At 45.2% G+C, this 22,116-nt stretch overlaps 1 protein-coding gene across 3 annotated transcripts in view; it reads right to left on the bottom strand.

Moving 5' to 3' along the window:
• Positions 1-1,615: 1,615 nt before the first annotated feature.
• The window catches only part of LOC133498169 (teashirt homolog 1-like), a 143,329-nt gene continuing 122,828 nt past the window's right edge, over positions 1,616-22,116 (bottom strand). The window contains exons 6-8 of one of the 3 annotated variants that reach the window (XM_061814698.1): positions 17,552-20,728; positions 10,807-10,908; positions 1,616-1,811 (exon numbers count right to left, since the gene is read on the bottom strand). In XM_061814698.1, coding sequence (XP_061670682.1) covers positions 1,681-1,811; positions 10,807-10,908; positions 17,552-20,728 — 3,410 coding nt within the window. In that variant the 3' untranslated portion in view covers positions 1,616-1,680. Of the gene's footprint in view, positions 1,812-4,465; positions 4,523-10,806; positions 10,909-15,016; positions 20,729-22,116 lie in introns of those variants that run through there. The other 2 variants (XM_061814707.1, XM_061814715.1) reach the window with 2 other exon arrangements.

The raw sequence follows: 22,116 nt of genomic DNA, 5'->3' as shown, positions 1-22,116 counted from the left end.
AGCAAAATACTACTACTGCTGCTGCTAATATACATATTTTGAAACATTAGCTGCTTCCAATGTGTCCTATTACAGTATTTTTTTCCCCGCCCCTCTCACAACATTTGTGGCTAATTGCTGAAGTGGGAAGAGGAGCAAACAATCGCCAGCGTCCAGAGGGAGCACGCGCGCACCTCTTTCGCGGACAACTTGCGTGTTGTATTAGTTGAACGATATAAAACATGACAAAATGCCCACTCGGAGCCCATCAAAGATTTCCGAGCGTTCCCGCGGGAACTTCTATGTAGGCCAAGAGCTCCCGGCAGCGCTCTCGCTCGCGCTCCAACGTCTGTTTAACGCTGCATCACAACGCCCTGCAAAATGCTGTTAACGGGCGATTAAGCTCAGCTCTGCAGTTTTTAAAATCGAGCGTTGGATCCTCCGCCAAAACCCAAAACATTGCACGGGAGCGTCGGTGTGACGTTAGTCGGACAGGGATTCATTTAAGATTAAGGTGGTTGGTCATGTGGGTGTAAAAGAGGGTAGGTGGGTGTAAGTGGTTCCGTGAAGGCAATCGAGCACTCACTGATTCCGAAGAGATGCGAGTCCGAATAATTTGGTCCGCACTGCAATTCCTCAGATGGCCACCAGAGGCTGCTAGAGCTTCCAAAGCAGTTTGTGTTCTGGTGATATTTTCACTTCGATGTACTTCCTGCCGAGCCTTCTTCGTTCCCACACTGGCTTTTATTTCCCTCCAGTGTCATCAGCGCACGCACACACAACGGCGAAGCCTCACAAGTTGCGCACTTCCTGCGGCCGCAGCTGCAAAAGGCCTCAGCGGCGCAGGCTGATGAGAAGTGACGGGTCTCCGTATCGCCGGCCGTCCTCTGACAGCTGACAGATGCGCCTGGCGTGCACGCGCCGCAGGAGGGTGGGGGGTGGGGGGGGGGGGGTTGAAGCGAGAGGCCAAGTCGCGCTCGGCGTGCAAAGATGGAGGCCGTGCCTCGGCATAACCGACCGACGATGACCAGGACCTGAAAAACGAAGGACCGTTAACACAAAAGCAGTTCACACCGAATTATTTCTTTATATAAACGGGAATAGAAAAGCAATTTTTGTTTCAATGATTTCACATAAAATCAGAGTCGCTATCGTCGTTGTTATTACTTAACTTTGCTGAAATGTATTCAAACGTCTGCCCGTTGACAGCTGGGATAGGCTCCAGCCCTCGTGAGGATAAGCGGCAAAGAAAATGGATGGATGGTATTCAAACTTCTATTCCTGGACAGACGTCCACACAGATGGCAATCGCACTGTGGCGCCCCCTGCAGGCTGCTCCTGTCAGCAGCGTGGAGAAGAAGTGAAGGTTCACCAAGTTGCTCTGCCTGCTAATAAACGCAAGAATAATACTTGTGCAACGATTAGGAGTACTACTTATAATACATCATGTCATGTCATAATCCAAGCTGCTTATCCTCACATGGGTTGCGGGGAAGCTGGAGCCTATTCCTTCCCCTTCTCTTGTGACATTCCATCCGCAAATTTCTGACCTTTTTACCTTATTTAGAAGAAGATGATGATGATGATGATGATGATGATGATGATGATTCTTCTCCATTCTTCCTCCAGGGACTAAAAAGCCATCATGACCTCTAATTTGATCATCATTTCGTCTGGGGCGCCCCCTCGTGGCAGCTCATTTTATCTGGAGACGATTGCGTTTTCTAGCGGACCCAAAGCGACGTTCCAGCCGATGGACGCTCGCCACGGCAACCAGAAGGCCAGCAGTTGTCGGAGCATCTTTGATTGGATGGATCTCGGTCCCTGCAGACCTTGGGAGAGAGGAAACTCCAATTAAAGGAACATTAGGGAATATTCTGGGTACCTTGTTGGTATGACGACTGTGCACGTGCTCGCAAGCAAAACTAGATTAGTTATCTTTTACAATCTTTTGACCAAGGAACGATGTGGAAGTGAATTGAGGAGCTTTTTTTAAACACCACCACTATCATGTGGTATCTACAGGAAACTATCAACCTTTCATTTCTTTGTTGATTGTCAGACCCTATTCTACTGTACATCGATCCATTTTCTTTGCCACTTATCCTCACTAGGGTTGCAGGGAGTGCTGGAGCCTATCCCAGCGGTCAATGGGCAGAAGACGTGGGACACCCTGAACTGGGTGCCAGCCAATTGCAGAGCACATCGAGACAAACAGTACAGTATTTACAAAACTTGCAGCATTGGTTTTTTGGGATTATTGAAGATAAATGTTTCTTGCGCTGAATGTCCCAGAAATGGGAAAATAAATGAAAAAACTAATAAATCAAATAAATAAAAAAAAAAAATCAGGTTTGACATCCGAACTACATAGGTTTTTGTATTTCTGTTAAAAATTAAATTACATTCATAAGTTTATAATTTAATTGATATTTATCCACCTGACAAAATATGTATGTGTATACACACACACACACCCATATATATATATATATATATATATATATATATATACATATATGGCATATATTTTTTAATGGGTATTTTCTTTTAAACCTCACAAAATTTTGAGAGCCATGTTTTTTTCGTTTCAATTAATGTCAAAGAAGTTTAGAAAACAGCTGTCCAACTACAATAATAGAATCTAATGTACATAAACCATATTTTGCTTGTTCATCTAGTTAAAAATTAAAAATATGTTAATACAAGCTTTAGTGTCAAAATAATAAAATGTATAAAACAGCAAAAAGTTAATTTAAAAGTGTACTTCAAAATACCTAGCCCAAAATGAAATAACTGAGTTTTCTAAAAGTGTCATTTTGTCTATGATCTCTCTCTCTCTCTTTTTTTTTTTTTTTTTTAATAATCAAAGTAAGGGCGGCCTAACGGCAAGAACAACAGGTCCCCAGACCTCGATAGGAGTGACGAGAGTTAAATGTAAAGATTATCATAAGCCAATGACGGCTGCGTCCAAGACGCATTTCAAGTGGCGCGGGAGTGTACGTGACATGGCCGTGCCAATTTGGAAAGAATTCAATCTGCTGCCATCCGTCGATCGCCCGTCTGAAAAGAGCAATTTCCACCGACGGGCGATGTCCTCGCAGCGTCTGCGCTCCAATTGTAGCCTTTCTTATCAGCAATCGTCGAGCAGATTAGGAAATAATACAGTCGATCATTCTGAGAGGCGGCGTTAATGTCTGCGAGGCTGTCGGATGGCGGCGCAAATTGCTCGCAAAGTTGAGGAACAAGTCCTGGCTAATGCGATGCGCCGCGCGTTTGGCTACATTTGACACTAGCTAGCTTGAAGCTTGATGTTTTAGAAAGTGAGGTCTGCAGGTCGCTAGTGGTACTCTGCCGCAACCAAAAAATTACCACCAGTTGTATTTAACTTGGTGAGGACAACACATCTTGCACGAATAATAAAATAATCTAAAAGTTGTTTTTATGATTAAAAAAATGGTTTTAAACTGCTTAAAATGCTAACTGCGCTAAACAAGAGCACAACCTTTATTATTATTGATCCTTCATGGACAATTACGACAATACAGTGACTTTTTTTTTTTTAAAATCATCTTTTAACTTCAAAATGTTAACTTGATGGATATAAAATCTCCAATCCGAGGATACGACGGCTTCATTTTGGCTTGATGGGAACTTTTAATTCTCACCAGGTCAGACCAATTAGTTTCTCTTTCCGTCGCGTCCTTTAACGGGGATTCCAATTTCGCCTTCCGAGCTCAACTCTCCACCCCGGCGGCGTTCGGACGCTGCGAAATAACGCCGCCGGAGCTCTGGAGGGTGTCACGCTTTGATAATCGTGATAAATGACGATCATGCGGGCGGAATGAGCACTTTTGTCTCACTATCATCTCTCATCTGTTTGCACAAACAACACTTTAACGCTCGGCGGGAGACGCCTGTGAATAACATAACACACGCTGGATGCAAAGGGGGGGGGCAGTGTGTGTGTGTGTTTGTATAGATATATATAAAACTATATGTGTGTGTGTGTGTGTGTCATATGATAAATGTTCTCCCGCTCATAATCTATGTGCTTGAAAATATGATGTATGTGAGGATGAACTCGGAATTATAAGCCAAAGAGTGACTCATTAATCTTGTGATTTAGGTGGGGAGCGGACCAGAGGAATCCATTTGCACTCTTTACGTTTTATGAATAATGCAATGTATGTGTATTATATATTTTTCCGAGGCACGCACTGGCATGAAGAAGAAGAAGCAGACCTGGTGAGGGTCAGGTTGGAACTCCAGGGAGGATGGAAATGGGAGGGCGATTCATATCTCACAAAATTCTAAAATTAGCTTAGGCGTCGTTACAGACGTAGGCGGGCTGCACTTTTATGTCATTTTTCTTCTTCTTTTCCTTTCGGCTTGTCCCCAGCCGATCCACTGTGGCGCCACGTTGGTTTCTTGTTGTTAAACTTTGTATCCTCATCGAATCATGATTTATTTCGTAAAACTGTGACTTTTCTCTCGGGGATTTGCTACTGTGATTTTGTCGAATCAGGACTTGAAGGTGCGCCTACAAGGAGGAGCAGCACAATGTCAATTGAATTCAAAGGGGATTAAAAAAAAAAAACTTTCAACTTCTACTATAAGTATTTGTTTTCAATGTGATACAATATCCTGGTGCCAGTTTTCACATTGCAACAGTTTTTGGGGGTGTGGTTGCATTTTGATTCTTTTCAACAGGCAAAATTGATTCTATGTGTGACTCCTTGAAGTTTCCAATTTAAGTCATAAGTCAAGGTATGACAGTAACACACGTAAGCTTGCTAACGCAGCTCAAAAAGTCCTCCGTGTCGCGTTGGCCCTGAAGCGGAATGTTTGATCCTATAACTCTGTCAGCCCCCCCATCCCCCCAGCAAATACATCACAGACTCCCCCCCACACTACTTTGAGATTGATGAGCGAGTAGCGCGTCGCTAGATTCCGAGGGAGACGATGCGTGTCGACTGAAAGCCCCCGATAGTCCCGTGGCGCCACCCCCCCTCCCAACGATGTCGCTTATTTTGCATCCCGACGCGCCGATTGATAACCGCTAAATGCGCGCGCCGGTGGCAAACGCGGACGGAAAGCGACTCCGACTCATATGATAACGCCGTCTGTCTTTGACAGACATGCCTAAAATATTGAATAATTGCTTCGGAGGCGGGCGGGACGGCGTTTGACCCCGGAGGAACGCGAATGTCATCGAGGGAAATTGCAGAGACTTTCAAGTGAAACGCATTTGAGGTGGGTGTGTGTGCTAGCAGCCATTAAACGCCAATCTTTATTGAGCCAAGGCACACACACACACACACAAAAAATCATCGTTAGCAGCATTAGCGTTAATGATGAGGATGTCATAATAATGTTTGTGTCAAAAAGTCTGCCGAATCAAACTTCAGTTTTTGGTCATTTCATCAGAATAAAGTTTTCATTTTCGTCGAGAGAATTTTGTATTTTACAATCTTGAAAAGAAAACAAAGTTCCAAACTTTTCAATTCGAAATTGTCACTTTCGTAAGTCATCTTCTAGCGAGAATGTAATCATAATTTTGCAAAATGAAAGTCAGGATTTTACACCTGTGAGATGAAAGCTGTAACCTCATGAGAGAAAAAATAAAATAAAATGAAACGGATCAGTGTCTAAATCGTACAAAAGTGACGTATTTCAGTCAATTAGCTAATTAGCGCATTTTAGCTGTCTGCTAACTGTTCAGACATCTCTAAGAGGATTGAAAGGCTTCACGTTTTAAGTGCGTTTAATGCTAAATTAAACAGCGGGAAGATTCTTAAGGTCTGACATGAGGGGTTACGGGCGTGGGGGTGGGCACAGATGACGGGTCGGGACCCCCCGTCGCGCTCACCGCGGGAGGGACCCTGACGGGAGCATATGGAGGACATGAGATATTGAAGGAGGACTTTGTCGAAAATAATAGGAACGGGAGCACACATTAAAAGTTAGTAGATGAGGGTTGAGTGTTTCTTTTCATCCCACAATTATCCACAGATTTCACCTAGAAACATCGAAATTCCTCTTCTCTCTCAGACATTCCAATGAGCCGAGCGGGAAAACTGACAGCCAATCAGCTTTTGCTACGCCTTCAGCGCTTCCTGTTCTGACCCCCCGATTGCTCGTTTCATCGAACAGAGAACGTCCCCGCCCCTATCTGGCATTTTGTGACCGATTTTTGTGAAAAATTGTTACAAACAAAAGAAAACTAGCGTAATGTACAATGTTCAAGCCTGTGCGTTTGAGCCAGAATACACACAGGCGGAACTTGACGCGTTGGAGAGGGGCGTGGCGCTGACGGAGGGGCATAACGTGGACCTCGGCGATGTTCCAGACAGGCTCGTTATGAAAAGACTGGCGTCCGTGTTCTCTTTGCGACCGAATGCCAACTGTGGCGGAATGCCAGCGTTCTGAGTTTGAAAAGGTCGAACAAAAACATGGAGCGTATCAGATTGAACTTGGATCACGATCAACATGTCTGCATAACTTCCTCAGACAGATACGAAGTTGTTTGTGGACGAAGACGTGTTGCGTATCAATTTACTTATGATCCATGACAGTTTGATGAAAGGAACACTTATACAGAGAGCGGAAAATCGGTGAGTACACATTTTTAACGGTCTTGGAATGCTATGGCCTATGTCCAAAGTTGATCAAAAATGCGAGATGATTTTCTGAGTATGGCGTAGGGCTATCTAATGGTTTATTTATATCTGGAACATATAATGCAAAAAAAAGAAAAAAAAATTCGGACTTCCCTAAAGTGATTACACGTACATATCCATCCATCCATTTTCTTAGCCACTTAGCCGCACGGGGGTCACGGGAGTGCTGGACCCTATCCCAACTGTCAACAGGGTACACCCAAGAAGACACGGGCAGAACATGCAAACTCCACACACGGAGGTCCGGCATTGAACCCGGGTCCTCATGACTGTGAGGCCAACGCTTTACAGCTGCGCTACTGTGCGTGTAGTTGCTTATACAGTACCGGCATGAAAGGCTATTGCTAAGCGGCTAATAACTAGTAATGGCTAGATGCGTGCAGAGTTCCTCAGCTTTATCTTGACAGGTTGACCCCACGAGAGGTTAAAGGAGGACAAATTTGGATGTGTAATTTTTCATGAACACAACAAGCCTTTTTTTTTTTTTTTAGTGCTTTACACATCATTAATTTGACACTCTAAATTGCCCGTAGGTGTGATTGTGAATGCGGCTGTTTGTCTCTATGTGCCCTGCGATTGGCTGGCAACCAGTTCAGGGTGTCCCTTGCCTCCTGCCCGTTGACAGCTGGAATAGGCTCCAGTACTCCCTGTGACCCTCATGAGGATAAGTGACAAAGAAAATGGATGAATGGACCAGCCAGGATGACACCTCTAACATTGCTTTACAACTTGTTCCATCTGCTGCTTCATCTTGATAATATTACTTTTTATTTTTTGCAATACCTGCTCTAAATACTTGGATAAAGCAGTCATTTGGGGTAGTTGCACCTTAAAGTGGCGGCACGGTGGCCCAGCTGGTGAAGCGTTGGCCTCACAGGGTATATAATCCGGGACCCGCCTGTGTAGAGTTTGCATGTTCTCCACGTTCCTGCGTGGGTTTTCTCCGGGCACTCCGGTTTCCTCCCACATCCCCCCCCCCCAAAAAAAAAAAAAATAAAAAAATAAAAAAAATTAAAAATTGGACACTCTAAATTGCCCCTAGGTGGGATTGGGAGTGCGACTGTCTCGATGTGTCCTGCAATTGGCTGTCAACCAGTTGAGGGCGTACCCCGCCTCCTGGCCGTTGACAGCACTCCAGCACTCCCGTGACCCTCGTGAGGATAAGAGGCTAAGAAAATAGATGGGATGGATAGACAGTCACTTTAAGCTCCATCCATGAATCAATTTTTTCTTTAATAATTCAGTTACAAGAATTTTACGAGAGAATTTGCAGTCCTACAAGATATATGAAGTTGTATGTTGTTGTTTTCCCCCATTACTTGTATTGTATATTATTTTGTTCTATTAGGACTTTCAAAAAATACATTTGGGAGATTTGATTATTGTGTAATTGCAGCACACCAGTAAATATTTTAATACTTTGAAAAGATTCTTGTGGGTTGCTTGTGTCCACTTTTCTGCTCTCCAACTGGAATTTCCACCTTTGCAGGACACACACACACACACACACAAAAATGGTTTACTTAATGGATGTGAGTGTTTGCTTGAGGAAATAAATTTGCGATTAAATTTGGTCTGCTGTTCTTCAGAAGTTGCTGGAAGTCGCCGTAATACGCGCGACGTGGGAAGCGGAGCGGAGGGCGCGCGCCGAGCGTGACGAGACATTAAAACATTCCCAATGAAAGGTGCGTCGAGAGAGCTTGTCAGCGCATTACCCCCCGAGATGAAAGGGGTCTCGTCGTCTTCTGTCGGGGGGTTCGAGGATTTGTCGGCTAAGATCCCAACAAACACTTCCACAATAATTACAAGTAGACTTTTCTTCTCCGCCGCAGGCGAAGGTGAGGATCCTTTAATTGTCACTTTTTATTAGCGACCCCCCTTCCCCCCCCCCACCCTTGCCACACGCCTCCCCTTCAAGGCCGTTATTCCGCGATTAAAGGGCGCGCGCGGGGGTATTTAGTTCAGGTATTAGTCGGGAAATGAAGGTGTCGCCGTCGTGCCAAAGTTCCTGTGACACTTGCAGCTCAAGTGCGACTTTTTTTTTTTTTTTTTTTTTAGCGCTTTGAAGGCTTAACGTTTCCCCAAACTTTCCTTTTACAAGTGCAGAAGTTGAAGTTGCAAAACCCCCCCAACCCCTGCCGGCAGGCGTCGACACCGCTGACCACCCCCATCAGAGACGGCCGACAAAACCAAACACAATGCTGATATAAGGAAAACTTTTAATTGCGCAATTGGCTGAGATGGGTTTTTTTTTGGTGGTGGGGGGGGGGTAATTACCGTGCATTTCAAATTTAAAGTTTATTGTTGTAAAATAATTTAATTACTTTCTTTGATTCCCCTCAAAATAGATTACAAATTTACTTAAGTCAAATTAAAACGTATGTTTTTATTGGAAAATGTACAATTTGAGTCTTGTGCATTTTAGAATTTCTTTGAGAGATTTTTTTTCAAATCATTAATTTTTTATTACAAATTTTATTAAGATTAAAATTATTGTGATTTTTTTAAAATTTCAACTGTACTGTATCCTTTTATAATTATGTTTCTTGCAACTTGAGACTTACTATTATATATATATATTTATGACATCCTAACTATTATTTTTCTCTCAGTTTTGTTTCATTTTCATTTGTGATTTCCTTCATGCAACTTGACAACTTTTTAAATGACATTACAACAATTATTTCATAAAATGGTTACCCTCACAAAATAACAACTTCATTTCAAGAAAATATTCAAATTCATATATGACGTCGGACTGCAAATTCTCTCGTAAAAGTCTTGTAACTGAATTATTTAAAACAAAATAGATTCATACTGAATACTAAAATGATTATTTCTAAGAGTGATTTATTTTTCCATTAATAATGTTCAGCATATATTTAATTTTAATCAAATATATATATTTTTATACATATATAGTTTAATATATTATTTAATAATTAATTATTACTCAATTCATTTTTAATTAAATTACTTATATTGTAAATCATTAGCAATTATCAATTATTATATGACATCAATTGATGAATTAATGGACATTATATCGGCATGATTTAAAAAAAACAAACAAACAAACATATTTTTACATCACTAACGTCAACTCTCACTCTCGAGAGAATCGACATTGCGCAGCGACGACGACGCGAGCAAAACAGTCACAACAATGCCAAAAAACAAGTTTGGAGACGGAAGGATCTGAAAATTGATTTTGAAAATAAAAAAAAAACAACAACATCTGTGAGCGAGCGGAGAGGGGAAACAAAAAGCGTTAGTGTTTAAAAAAACTACATAAAAATACATATAATAGGATTAACGCTTGTGTTTGTTTGTCACGGCGGATCAAGGGAAATTGCAGTTGAGACTAAGAAAGCTTAGAGGCACGCCGTTATCGGCCAAACGACATTTACATATTCATTTAAAGCCTTCAAATTCTTTCGTTTTAATTGGTCGCTTAATAATCACGCAGTGAAACAACAAAAAGTGACGTCTGAGTGGGAGGGAAAGCGGGGAGGGGCGGGGGGGCAAAAATGGGCTTATGTCGATTGAGTGTGTATTTGTAAACAAAACAAAAGAAGAAGAATGTTGTGTTCAATCACCTTCTGGAAGGTTCTTGACAGCGTCTCAAATAAGTTTAGCCTGGGTTGTTAGAGAGAGTCTTAACTGCTGCATATGTTCGCCCTAAATCAAACAATTTACAAGCCTAGTTTAACTTGTAAAATGAATTAGAAATTGTCAAATATTTTGGGGTCACTTTTAACGAAGCCTGGCCCTCAACAAAGCCCAAATTCCGTAAATCCGATTGCTCCTTCTCGGTGGGGTTCTCCGTGGAGACTGTCCAAAGTGTCAGCGAGTGCGTTTTATTTTTAGGGTTCCCGACATGCCTGACGCGTTCGCATGTGTGGCTGTGATGCGTACATAAATAACTTGCGTACTGTTGAGGGGCTCGATCCGGACGCGATGACAGCCCACGATTTTCAAAAACCCCGTCGATGAGTGGCGGCAAGGCCGCCTTATCTCCCGCTTCTCTGTCGCTAAAGATGGGGGGAAACGGCCTCAATCTCGGAGGCTAAAAGCGCGGATTTGACACACACGCGTCGCAACAGACATCTTTGGACCATACGAGGAAGCCCGCGTGGCTCACCAAGTCCGCCGGAGAGAAAGGATCCGTCGAGACGCCACGCAGCCGTTTCGCTTCCCGCCGCCCTCCTTGTCGTTCTCCCGTCACTTTTTGCGAGCGCCGTGACTGTTGGAGAGTCGGAAATGAAAAGCCGTGTCAGACGTCAGATAATGATAGGGACTTAATTGAGGGTTTACAAAATGATAGCAAAACAAAACACACAAAAAAAAAAGATGGAATTTTTTTTTTTTTTAAAGACATTCATGGCATTTTGTGGTATAAAAAGATTCTCCTGTACTGGTATACTGGTAATTTTAGGCTGTACTAGTGAGTTTGGGGACAGGTCTGGGCTGTCCCCCCTTCCTCAAAGGAACCGATGACCCCACAAGATCTTTTTCTTGTGACGGAGATCGTTCAAAGAATAAAGAACTGTTTGTTGTTCATCTTTGATCCTGGACACCAACTTTTTGACAGCTGCAACTTCCATAAAATGTTTACGGGTTTTTCCGCCTTCCAAAGCAAGAAATTAAATCGCAGCGTTCTGCTTGTGATGGACCTCCGACAATCCTTGGGTTGTAATCAAGTGCTAATCGCCGCCATTTCTGCAGACAAGCTAGGCGTTGCAGACCACATCACCACGGCAACGTTCACAGACCCATGTGTAAGCGGCGAGTGGCGGACGTTTTCTGCCTACTTTAATCCACTCGACGATGTCGCCAAAGCTAGATATGTACAGAAGATCAAACTATCGATCCGCATACCCTCCACAACGACGCACTTTCAAAGGATCTGAAAGACTTCCCTGAAGTAGAATATCCGGACACTAGAAACACACACGCTTACAAAATGATCAGAACAGACTTTCCAATAACCATTTGCATTGTGTACTCGAGCGTCGTTCAGATCCGCGCATCGTATATTTGCTAGCCGCTTTTGTTGCCGTTTTTTTTTTCCCCCCGATAACTCCACTGTATCTTCTCCTTCACGCAATCTAATCTTTGGGACGATGTCTCGGTTTCCGCCTTTTTCACATCCGCAAGACAAATCTGGCATGATGACGACGGAAAGCTGACAATGGCGGTCAAGTCATGAACAAGCATGACGTCACGTGCAACTTCCAAAATGGCTGACAGGAAAAGGACAGTTTTAGACCCCCCCAAAAAAAAGGCTTTCACTTCGACTTGTAGTTTGTTGTACAGAATCCATCACTAAACTTACGGCAGTGGGCAAACGAGGTCACCGTGTGACCTCTAACCTTCGTACATCGGGACAGTCGTACAGCGAGGACCCCCCCAGTACATGTGCCGTTAGGCTCGCGGTAAATTCCCTCTGTCTCTCATCTCCCTGATCTCTCTTCTTCCCGCCCGGTGACAGTAGCGCCACGCCGCCGCCTCCATGCATAATGCGGCTGCTCCTTGCGTAGGTCGAATGAAAACTCCCGCCGACATGTGTCAGGAGCTCGCCGCGTCGGCCCGGACTAATGATGGCACGCCGGCCGGCCCGCTGCCCTCCGCGTATGCTCGCTCCCGCGTGAAGCGCGCCTGTGTGTGTGCGCGCAGGGAAGGGTTCGTCACGCTGATTAAAAGCAACCCTCCCGCACCCCCGTTCTCTCCTCTCCCACCCTCGCTAACAAAGCCCCTCAGAAAAAGACAGCGGGGAACATGAAGCGGTGTCAGGTCGGCCCGGGTGAGGCCGGCGGATGGGTGTCACCTGAATTTAGCCGCCTAATATGACAGCCGCCTGGTGATGGCTTGTCGGCCGAGTGTCACTTTGCCAGAGTTTGGGGGCCCCATTCTCATGCAAACCACTTGGACCACACGTGAATGAGGCTCGTCACACTGTCCGCCGAGGCTGCCGGATGGAACGCGGTTGACACCCCCCCCACCACCCCCGTCCAGGAATAGTCGGGAATAATGAGGAAATGGCAGCAGCGACAGTTGTAACCTATTTATTTTGTATCACACACACACGAGTGTCTCCGCGAGGATTTGGGGGGTGGGTTGATGTCACCGTCTGCATTGTGGTCAACCGGAGACATCCACACAACCTACTTTTTCGTGCGACGTGTCCCGACAATTCATATTTTCCCAACATTACAGCCAGCAATAACACACAAAACTGGCACCCACCACCCCTTGATTGGGACTTTTGGATTTGTTTGGAGACCTGCCTCCCTTAGTTACTGTTGCTAAGTCTGTCAACCTTTCAGATCAGATATGTATTCAAAATATTTGGAAGGGAGCATCAAGACATTCCTATCGTTAGAACCAGGAAGTGGAAGCAACTCGCAGTCCCGGCCGCAAACAACAACAGCTCAGCTCAGCTTCTGGCTAGCAGACGTCGTTACGGCCCATCTACTTTCGCCAGTACCTCAAACCGGTGAGATGGGAATAAAGTAGTCCCTCGTTTATTCGGAGATTACGTTCCAGAACTCTCTGCGCTACACGATAAGTCACAATGCTTTTGGGTTATTCTTGATAGATATTAAAACGGCAATATAAAACACGGACGCGTATGGGCACGCAAACTCCACACGGGAAGACGGGACCTGAGTTCCGGACTTAAGAACCGCCTGGCAGGACTCCCCCCAAGTCGCAGTAAAAGGCCGTGACGGATCGCAAAAGACGGCCGCATCCATCGGTCGTGCCGGCAGGTGCCATTGCTCTTAGAAAGTCCACATTGTCACTTTTTCAAGTCACTCTTCATCCGTCTTGGGCTGAAGGATGATGTCGTGGGCTATCTTACAAATATAACAACGGTACCGCTGACAGTTCAGACATCCCGGCACATGTCGACGGGGGGACGGAGCTCGTCAGCGAAAGAAGTGTTCCAGGTGATCTGCAAACCTTTAGAGTCACATTCAGTTTTGTCCAATGAGAAAAACGATAGATTCTGGCACCACTTGTCACAGAATTCTCAGAAGTCAGTTCGACGGGGTTGAAATATCTGTAAACTGGTACGATTTTAAGGACCGGATCCAGTAGGAACCTTGCCTGATCATGTACACGATCATACAGACTGTGCGGTTTCCCACTTCTGACACCCTGTGTGACAAAACCCTCAGAAGTTGGGGTGACAACTGGTTGGTGGCCTGACCCAGTACACAACTGGATGGCCTTACGGGTACTGAACACACCACTTCAGGGGTTTTGCAATGGTTTGAGGTCCTGAAAAGTATCATTAACACAAAGTATTATTCTCCTGGGGCTGAAAAACTTCCCAAGGGAAAAGTGAGAGCGACTTCTGATAGCCCCAAAAAATGTCACCAGATCCCAGTTTTGAGAAAGGTGGCGGCGGTGGGGGTCCGTTTACTGGAGAGGCACCACAAGCTTCATTGTTCATTGTGAAGACGCCCGAGGCGAGCGTTCAAGAGCAACGCGGGGCGGGGCCGCGTCGACTTAAATGCCCCCAGTGGAAATGTGCCAGGGGCTTCTTTATCATCAGGTGCCTGCTGGTGAACGGCAAAGCCAAGCACCACGTCAAACACGCGCGTCACAAGCTCATTTTTCCTCTATTTTATCTGCGACACCCCCCCCCCCGCTGCTTATAAAGGGATTAATTTGCTATATAAACATACACATGCACAGATTCGAGGCTCTGAAATGCAAAACAAAAGTCACTCAGGCTTCGACAATGTGCAAAATGAGTAACAACACACATCTGATAGCAAGCAGCCTCACGACGTGTTACAAATTAGAAACTTTGAAGTTATTCTAAAAATCTGATTCAATTTTATTTTTCCATCACATTTGAATATTTTACTCCCTCGGCACTTATTTGATCTACTTTTTTCCACCCCTGCTACCGTAATTTCCAGCCTATAAGCCGCGACTTCCCCCCCCCCCCACACGCTTTCAACCCTGCGGTTTATGCGGTGATGCGGCTAATTTGTGCATTTTTTCTCACGGCCGCAAGGGGGCACATGAGAGGAAAAAGCGTGAGACCGGTGGAATCAATGTGCCGAGGAAGTGACTTTTACTGGTCCGGCCCCGTTCGCGGTGGTGTTTCTGCCATCTCAGTGATTTTTACCAGTAATTTTTTTTTTAAACCAGCTCTGTTAGCACGGCGCTAGCGTTAGCGTAGTGGCGCTAGTGTTAGCATTAGCGCGGTGGCACTAGCGTTAAACTCTGTGTACAGTCTTTCTTTGTAAATATCTCGGGTTTCAATGTTGGTTTCGATGTGGGCACTTGCGGCTTTTACACTGTTGCGGCCCATGTATGTACCAAATTACGGTACTTATTTTAAATTAAAAAAAAAAAAAATCTTAAAATTCCTTCATGTTTCCCCCGCAGACTTGAAAGTTTCCTTTCGCATTTTCAAAACGTTCAAATATACACTACACAGTTACAACAATGGAGTTTACAACCATGGCGTTTATTTTACAACCAAAGACAAAAAAAAAGAAAAAAATCATTGCAAATAAACGGAACAAACAACAAAACGTTGAGAATTTGTTCTTTAATCTTTGTTATTGTTACGAGTGCTTTCGTGTTAACCACATTTTCCATGAAAAATAAAAGCTTACACTTTATACACTTTCGACCATCTTTGTCTAGAAAATAAGATTAGAAAAATTCACACGGTACAAATGTGGAACCGTAACATGCAAGCTATGCCGACGCACATACGCTTGCCGAGTATTCACACAGTAACTTCATTTTACAACGGTTACCCGACTAATGCAAATACTGTACATGTTGAAACAAACTTGAAACTTTTTTTTTTTTTGCTTTTTTTTTTTTTAAAGCAGCGTGTTATTCCTTCATTCCATTGTTTCGACTGCTTGACCTTCATTTGTCAATTAAAAAAAAAAAAAAATTGAGGTCTCTGCATTAGACCGCCGCTTTACATTAAAACATGCACAAACCATCTCATAAATAATACGCGACTTGACCGTGACAGAAACGTGGGGAGCGCCGGTCCAGTCTTAAAACAACAGATGGACGATTCCCAAAGGCTCATAAAAGATGCAGTGCGCAAATGAGGGCGGCAGTCAGTCGGCCACGACGCCATTTTGATACAATTTACATCCCCCGGAACCTTTTAGCTTTGGAACAGTGCAAGGAACCCCCCCCCCCCCCCTCCACTCCCTCTCTCACCTCTTGTATGGCCATTATGCATGAATGAGTAATTACAAAATGTGGCAGAAAAATCTGCGTATCATCTGTTCTTTCCATGATCAATTTGCAATCATAAACGTATACAATCGAAATAAGAAGTTTTCATCCAACACTGACCTTCTTTTCACACTTGTATTTTAGTTTTTGATCAAAAAGGCAAAAAGAATAAATAAAATACTGGAAACGTGCAGTGCAACTAACAGCCAGAGGAAGAGGCAGAGAAGGTCCCCAACTAGTTCTAGTTTAGTGTGTTTGTGTTGCTGCTCCATGTGTCTTCAAGTAGTAGCTCTTTAAAACTTAGTAGTGTAACATCTGTGCTAATTTGTTAGCTCATCTATGGCATTTCACATTTGTGTGGATTGTTTGAGCATTTTGTTGTTAACCGCATTTGTGGGCAGTGTCCCATTTTTGGAACATGATTTTCACGCATTACATCCTTCAGTATATCAAAATATTGAAGTGTTTTATTCTGAAGCCATAATTTGGTATCAGGAGGGGATAACTCATCGGTCAAAGTTAGCACGGAGTTATTTCCTGTTTCTTCCTGACCCAACATGGCTGCCTCAAGTACACATGGAGCGTTTCCCAAGAGAAGAAAGGGAGAAAGGTCAAGTTTGTCTCCAAAATGCTAATCCATCAGTATTATTAACGCGTAAGTGTAGTTCTAGAACAAGAATTAATTAATAAAAATCTCTCAAAGAAATGATAACATACCTGTCCCGGTTTTGGACGCTGCCTGCGAGAGGGTACATCTTTTTTTGCCCGTTTTATGCGTTAAACAAAAAAAGAAGTGTTATTTCCTTGATTGTGGCCTGTTGGGAGACTTTTATCTCAATAAGGCAAAAAAAAAAAAAAAAAAAAAAAATTGCCACCCCTGGGTTAAAACAATGTTCGATTCTCTTACATTATGACAGTTTTACAGTAATCTTCAACTGGAAGATCCAAAAAAAAAAAAAAGTAGGCTGAGGCAAGTACATGAATTTTTTTGAGTAAGGACTAAGCAATAGTTTTAAAAATGTCTTTTAATCAGGTTTAATGTGTTTAAATGATCTGAAAGTGCTCATTTTTTTTAAATGATGTAAAATGTTTACAATTTTTAATTTCTGCACATTCTTACATAAAATGTACGTCTCACCTGTAACTTGCTTAATACTGATTGATGAGTGTGCTGTTGAGGGCTGGATCGGTCCAGTCTGATTAAATCAGAGGAAAACCAATCCAGACAAGACCACCTTGTTGACATAAGAGAAAACAACGGCAGTCTAAGTTTAGTTTTGTGAAGAGAATTGGCTCACGTCGCTAAAAAATAGTTTAAAGTTTTTCTTGCAGAACTATTCAACCATTTTGAAGCTCATATCCAGGCCTCCAAGATATTTCATTATTTATTTATTTATTTATTTATTTTTTACACTCACAACATAAAACTAAAGTCCCATTTTATTTTTTTAAATTTCCGGTTGCCAAAGTGAAATGGAAAGAACGAACGATACGCGGTGTGCTGTGATGACGCTTTGTACAGTTGTGGCACTGATTGCACCGATTGAAGCTGGACATTCTAGTGCAACGGGGGTCCCGTGAGGTGCCCGCACGGCCGAGTCACTGCTTATCAAACTCTTTGACAAAAATCAGGTGGTTCTCGGGGGACTTGCCGTGCGTCTTGCACAGGTGCAGTTTGATGGCGTGCTTGGTCACGAAGGTCCGACTGCACAGTTTGCACTGATTGAGCGAGCCGCCCCCGTCGTCCTCGTGATCCGTGAACTCGGACGGGCCGAGAGTCTTTTCGTCCGTCCTGCCGACGACCTGCTGCTCCAGGAAGTCTATGGACAGCTTGGAAAGGTCCTGCAGGGTGAAGCCCAAGTGCGACTCCAAGTGGCAGATGTAGGAGGAAGGAGTCCTGAACTGGGAGGCGCAGTCACTGCACAGAAACAACGGCTGGCCCGAGTCCATGTTCTTGAGGAACTTGGTGCCACCTGTCCGCTTTAGCTGGTACTTCACATTGGCCAGCCAATGCGAGATGGTGGTCATGGAGAGACCGGTGAATTTGCAGATGTGTACCCGCTCCTGGGGCCCCAGGTCGCTAATGATGAACTTCCCCTCGGCGGTCTCCCGCAAGCTGGAGGCAAACTGCGCCTGGAGGATCAGGAGATGCTGCGGATTCCAGTTGGACTGCCGGCCTTTTCGCCTCTGGATGGGGGATAGCTCCTCCAAACTGTCCTCAAAGGTCCCCCCATCGACGTCCGACTTGTCGGAGATGGAAGACGGCGTCGTGGACTTCGGCGTCAAGCGGCCGGTCAGATTCTTTACCATGTCCGAAATGTCCATCAAAGCGTTCTCCCTGAGGGGCGGGGATGACGAATGAGACCCACTTTTGGGGCCAGGTTGTCGGTTAGATGTGGTGCAGTTCACCGGGGGGCCATTGGTGCTCCTAGATTTGGTCAAATCCATGGGCTGGTCGTCGTTTTGGTACTCTACCACTGGCTCTGCAGGCTTCATTTGGAAGGACTTGCTGTTGAGCTTGTAGAGGGTGGTGAAGGGGTCGCTGAAGGGCGTGGTCACCTTGGCGGCTTTGCCCAAGTGGGTGTTCATGATGGATTGCAGGGCGCTGAGAGGGTTGACGAGGGGCTGCTCCGGGGAGTGGTCGGTGATAATGTTCAGGTTGTTGCAGCCTTCGTTGACAACCTTTTTTGCCGATGTTGCTTCCTCCTTGATCTGTGTAACTTTTCTAGTTTCTTTGTTTCGGGACTCAGTTTTCTCTACTACAGTCTTTTCTGGACCGGGTGAAACCCGCTTATCTTTAGAATTTGGAGACGGTGACTTGGCAGACCTGACCTTCTCCTCTTTTTCGCTTTTCACCAAGCTCTTCATAGTTACCTTCTCCACCAGTTTCTCCATGGCCTGCACATTGTTCTTGTGGCTGTGAGGTGACGTCGGGCTGCCGGGCACCAGGTCGGAGGGTGCCGCCTTTAGAGGGTTGCTGCTGAATAAAGGCTGAACCTGGGTACATGAGGGCAGAGTGGACTTGAGGGGGCTCTGTAGCTGGTAGGCTGCGTGGATACTGGGGTATCCACCCCACGTCGGTGTGCCTGTCTGAGCCTTGCTGATTGCGCTTGAAACCGTGTTTGCCAATGATTTCAAGATGTCGAGTCCCCCTTTAGGTGTCTCCTCCAAGTCTTCTTCTCTGAGATACTGATAAGACTTACCCGTATCAGGTTTATCTGACTTTTCAGGTGGATCTTCCTTCTCCTCTTTAATTTTTTTGTCCACTTCAACCGTCATCAGAGTCTCTTCCTCTGCCTCTTCATCCTCTCCATCCCTACTCTCCTCCTCGGGGCTTGCCGGCTGCAAAGGGGAGTCACGTTGTGACTTCCCGTTTGGAGCTGGGAGCTTGGTGGTTGTCGGGGGCAAAGGAATGGACTGAAATTTTTCCTCACTGGCAGGGTCAAAAACGAGCTGCTTGCCCTTTTTAGAGGCTGAGTTGGTAACTTTGAGGAAGTGTCCCGTAACCATCATATGCGCTGTCAGTTGCTGCAAGGTGTCATGCGAGCTGCCGCACTCCATGCACTTGAGGATTTGTGCCTTGCGCGCCTCGAACTGCCAGGTGTAACTGGCACCGTTTTGGTAACCGTAGCGGTTGTTGGGCGTGACATAGGGATTCGCCACCTTCTGGTCTTTAGGAGTTTCACCGAGCGGGACGCTGGGGGACAGTGAATCTGGGGAGCTTGGTGACATCAGGTCTTGAAAGGCTCTTTTTTTAGTCGGCGGGACAAGCTTGGAGGTGAGAGCTGGCATTGGTTCTTTCAGAGGCACTTTCTGATAGTGTTTCGTTTTAATCATGTGAACGCTGAGGTCCTGTAAGGACTCAAAAGAGTGGCCACAGTACATGCATTTAAGAACCTTCTGGGCATCCTCCTTGCCCTCCATTTCCAGCAGGGAACGCTTGCGGGGCTTGGACCACTTCTTGCCCCGATCATCCTCGGTGTCTTTGTTGTCATCGCGGTAGTGGCCCGTCTCGTTCATGTGGATGGTCAACCCCACCAGAGTGTCATATGCCGCGCTGCAGTCCTTGCACCTGAACTTACTGGCACCTGTGAAAACAGGTCCATACAGCTTGTTGTTTTGCCTGTAGAGCTGCACGGTACTGAAGAGGCTCGGTTCAGGGAGAAGCTGGTACGGCGTGTGCTGAAACGTTTTGGCCAAGGCCGCCTGGTGCCAGTCATACGCTAACCCCGAGTTGACACCGGTGCTGTTGGACGCGGTTCTTGATGCAGTGGTACTGCTGGTAGTCGTGTTAGTGATGGGGCAAGTACTGCTGGATTTTATCTTTGATAGGACACTTGCCTGGTTGCTGTTGTTTAGGATTCCATTGCTCTCATGGTGTTCGGTTTTGTTGTTCTTGCTGGATAAAACCTGTTCATCTTGTTTACTTTTCAGCATGTCCAAGGCGATGCTTGACCATGAGGCATCTGAGATCAAGTTTGCATAGACCGCTTTCATTTTGGCCAAACTGTCCTGCAGCGAGAGGCCATTGAGCTGCTCGGCGCTCTCCTCTGGCTTCTCCTCCAGCTTTTGCTGTGCGTCACCGAAGAAGGGGGACGTCTTGAGATCCGCCAGGTGATCGCTGGCCGCACTGAGGGGAGAGCCGTAACCGGCGTCTGGGTTAGTGCCGTTGCTGAGCGGAGAGTTCTGGCAGCTGAAGCGATCTCCGCCGTCCTCGTCGTCGTGGAGTAAATAGTCGTTGTCCTGGCCGTCCAGGGAGAGGCCATCGTCCTGGAGGGGTTCCTCTTCGTCGGCTTTGTCCGATCCGAACTCATCCTCAGGACTGTAAGCTGTGAAAAAAAGTAAATAGAAAGGTGTGTTAATTCCAAATGCAGCATCAATCAGGAAGTAGTATATGTTTTCGTCATTGTTAATGAAAGTCTTTGGACACCAGGCTGTTACACCCGTAGAGTAGAATGCGGAGAAAGGAAAGGGTCTTCCTGTTTTGTGAGGAGTTACATTCCGACGGCGGCAACGTAACCCGGATTTGTAGTCGGAATATGATGTAGGCACTACCCATGCCGTAAAAAGTACAGAAGTCAGAATAGGAGTAAACATGTACTAAGTACTTTGGTCGATAACTTTCAATGAAAAACAAAAAGAAAATTGAATTACACAGGTAGAGTATTCCTGCGGCACTGTGCAAAATAGCTACCACTTGATATTTTTAACCTTTAACCATCATACTGTATCTCAGTTACATCATTAGAACAGGACCCCCAGGATGCACACTTTCTGGAGTGCTCCGGGGAATTTTATGTTTTTAGATGGGAGGTTGTTTAATGGGCATGCACAAACTCAAACTAGACTTCACTTTGTGTACTGGGAAGAGAGTCTTCTCTAAGCTGTTTACAATGTTGGAATCATACATGAGCTACGCGAGGGGTGGGCAAACTTTCGTTTTAATAGGCTACACTTGATTTTTAAAACGGACAGACGGGCTCCTTCTTCTAGAAGAGGAAAAAGGTGGATTGAAAGATGGATTTGCAATTGAACACACGTTCCACCATTTTACCAAGAGATTAATAGTACCACCACATTCGGCAAAACTGACACAATCCCTCAGTTTGACTTGACGTGCACGCACAATTTGGCCTCCAAAGTAATGGAGATAGCGCGAGGACGGGAGTGCATGCCAGTTTTGTGCGCCTTGCCAAGCCACGGCTGGCAGGGAGGAGTGGACTTGGCAGCGGCAGTGGAAGTCTTCCCAGCGTGAGGCGAGGGAAAAGCGCCAGCGGACATGACAGCCTGGTCGTGCTTTGAAAGACGCTTGACTGAAAATGAGGCGACATTGTAAAGAAACTAAATATTTCCAGGAGGGGAGGAAAAAAAAAAAAAAGAGGGTCGAGTATTAAAAAAAGGCAACCCCCTATCCCTTCGTCTTCCCTCCCCCAAATCCATCTCGGGTAAGATGCTTGTCTGAGGTGCCAGAATGAGTCTCCAGCGAGGAGGCAGATGTGCTGTCAGCTTCAAACAGCGTGTTGCACTCCATCCCATAATAGGAGTGGACATAATACCTGATGTGTGTGAGGTGCCAGTCACAGCTGCCTGGGAAAAAGCTGGAGGTTCAACAGTTGCAACCAACCCCCCCCACACACACACTTTTTTTTCTTTTTTCTGCACGTCGGAGGCATAAAGACTCAAACGCATGTCTGTTTTTGTTTTAAAAATAAAACAA

This window comes from Syngnathoides biaculeatus, chromosome 1 (assembly GCF_019802595.1).
Source record: "Syngnathoides biaculeatus isolate LvHL_M chromosome 1, ASM1980259v1, whole genome shotgun sequence".
In the NCBI taxonomy this organism is placed as follows: Eukaryota; Metazoa; Chordata; class Actinopteri; order Syngnathiformes; family Syngnathidae; genus Syngnathoides; species Syngnathoides biaculeatus.
Note: the sequence above shows the minus strand (reverse complement) of the source record. Positions and strands in the feature narration are given on the sequence as shown.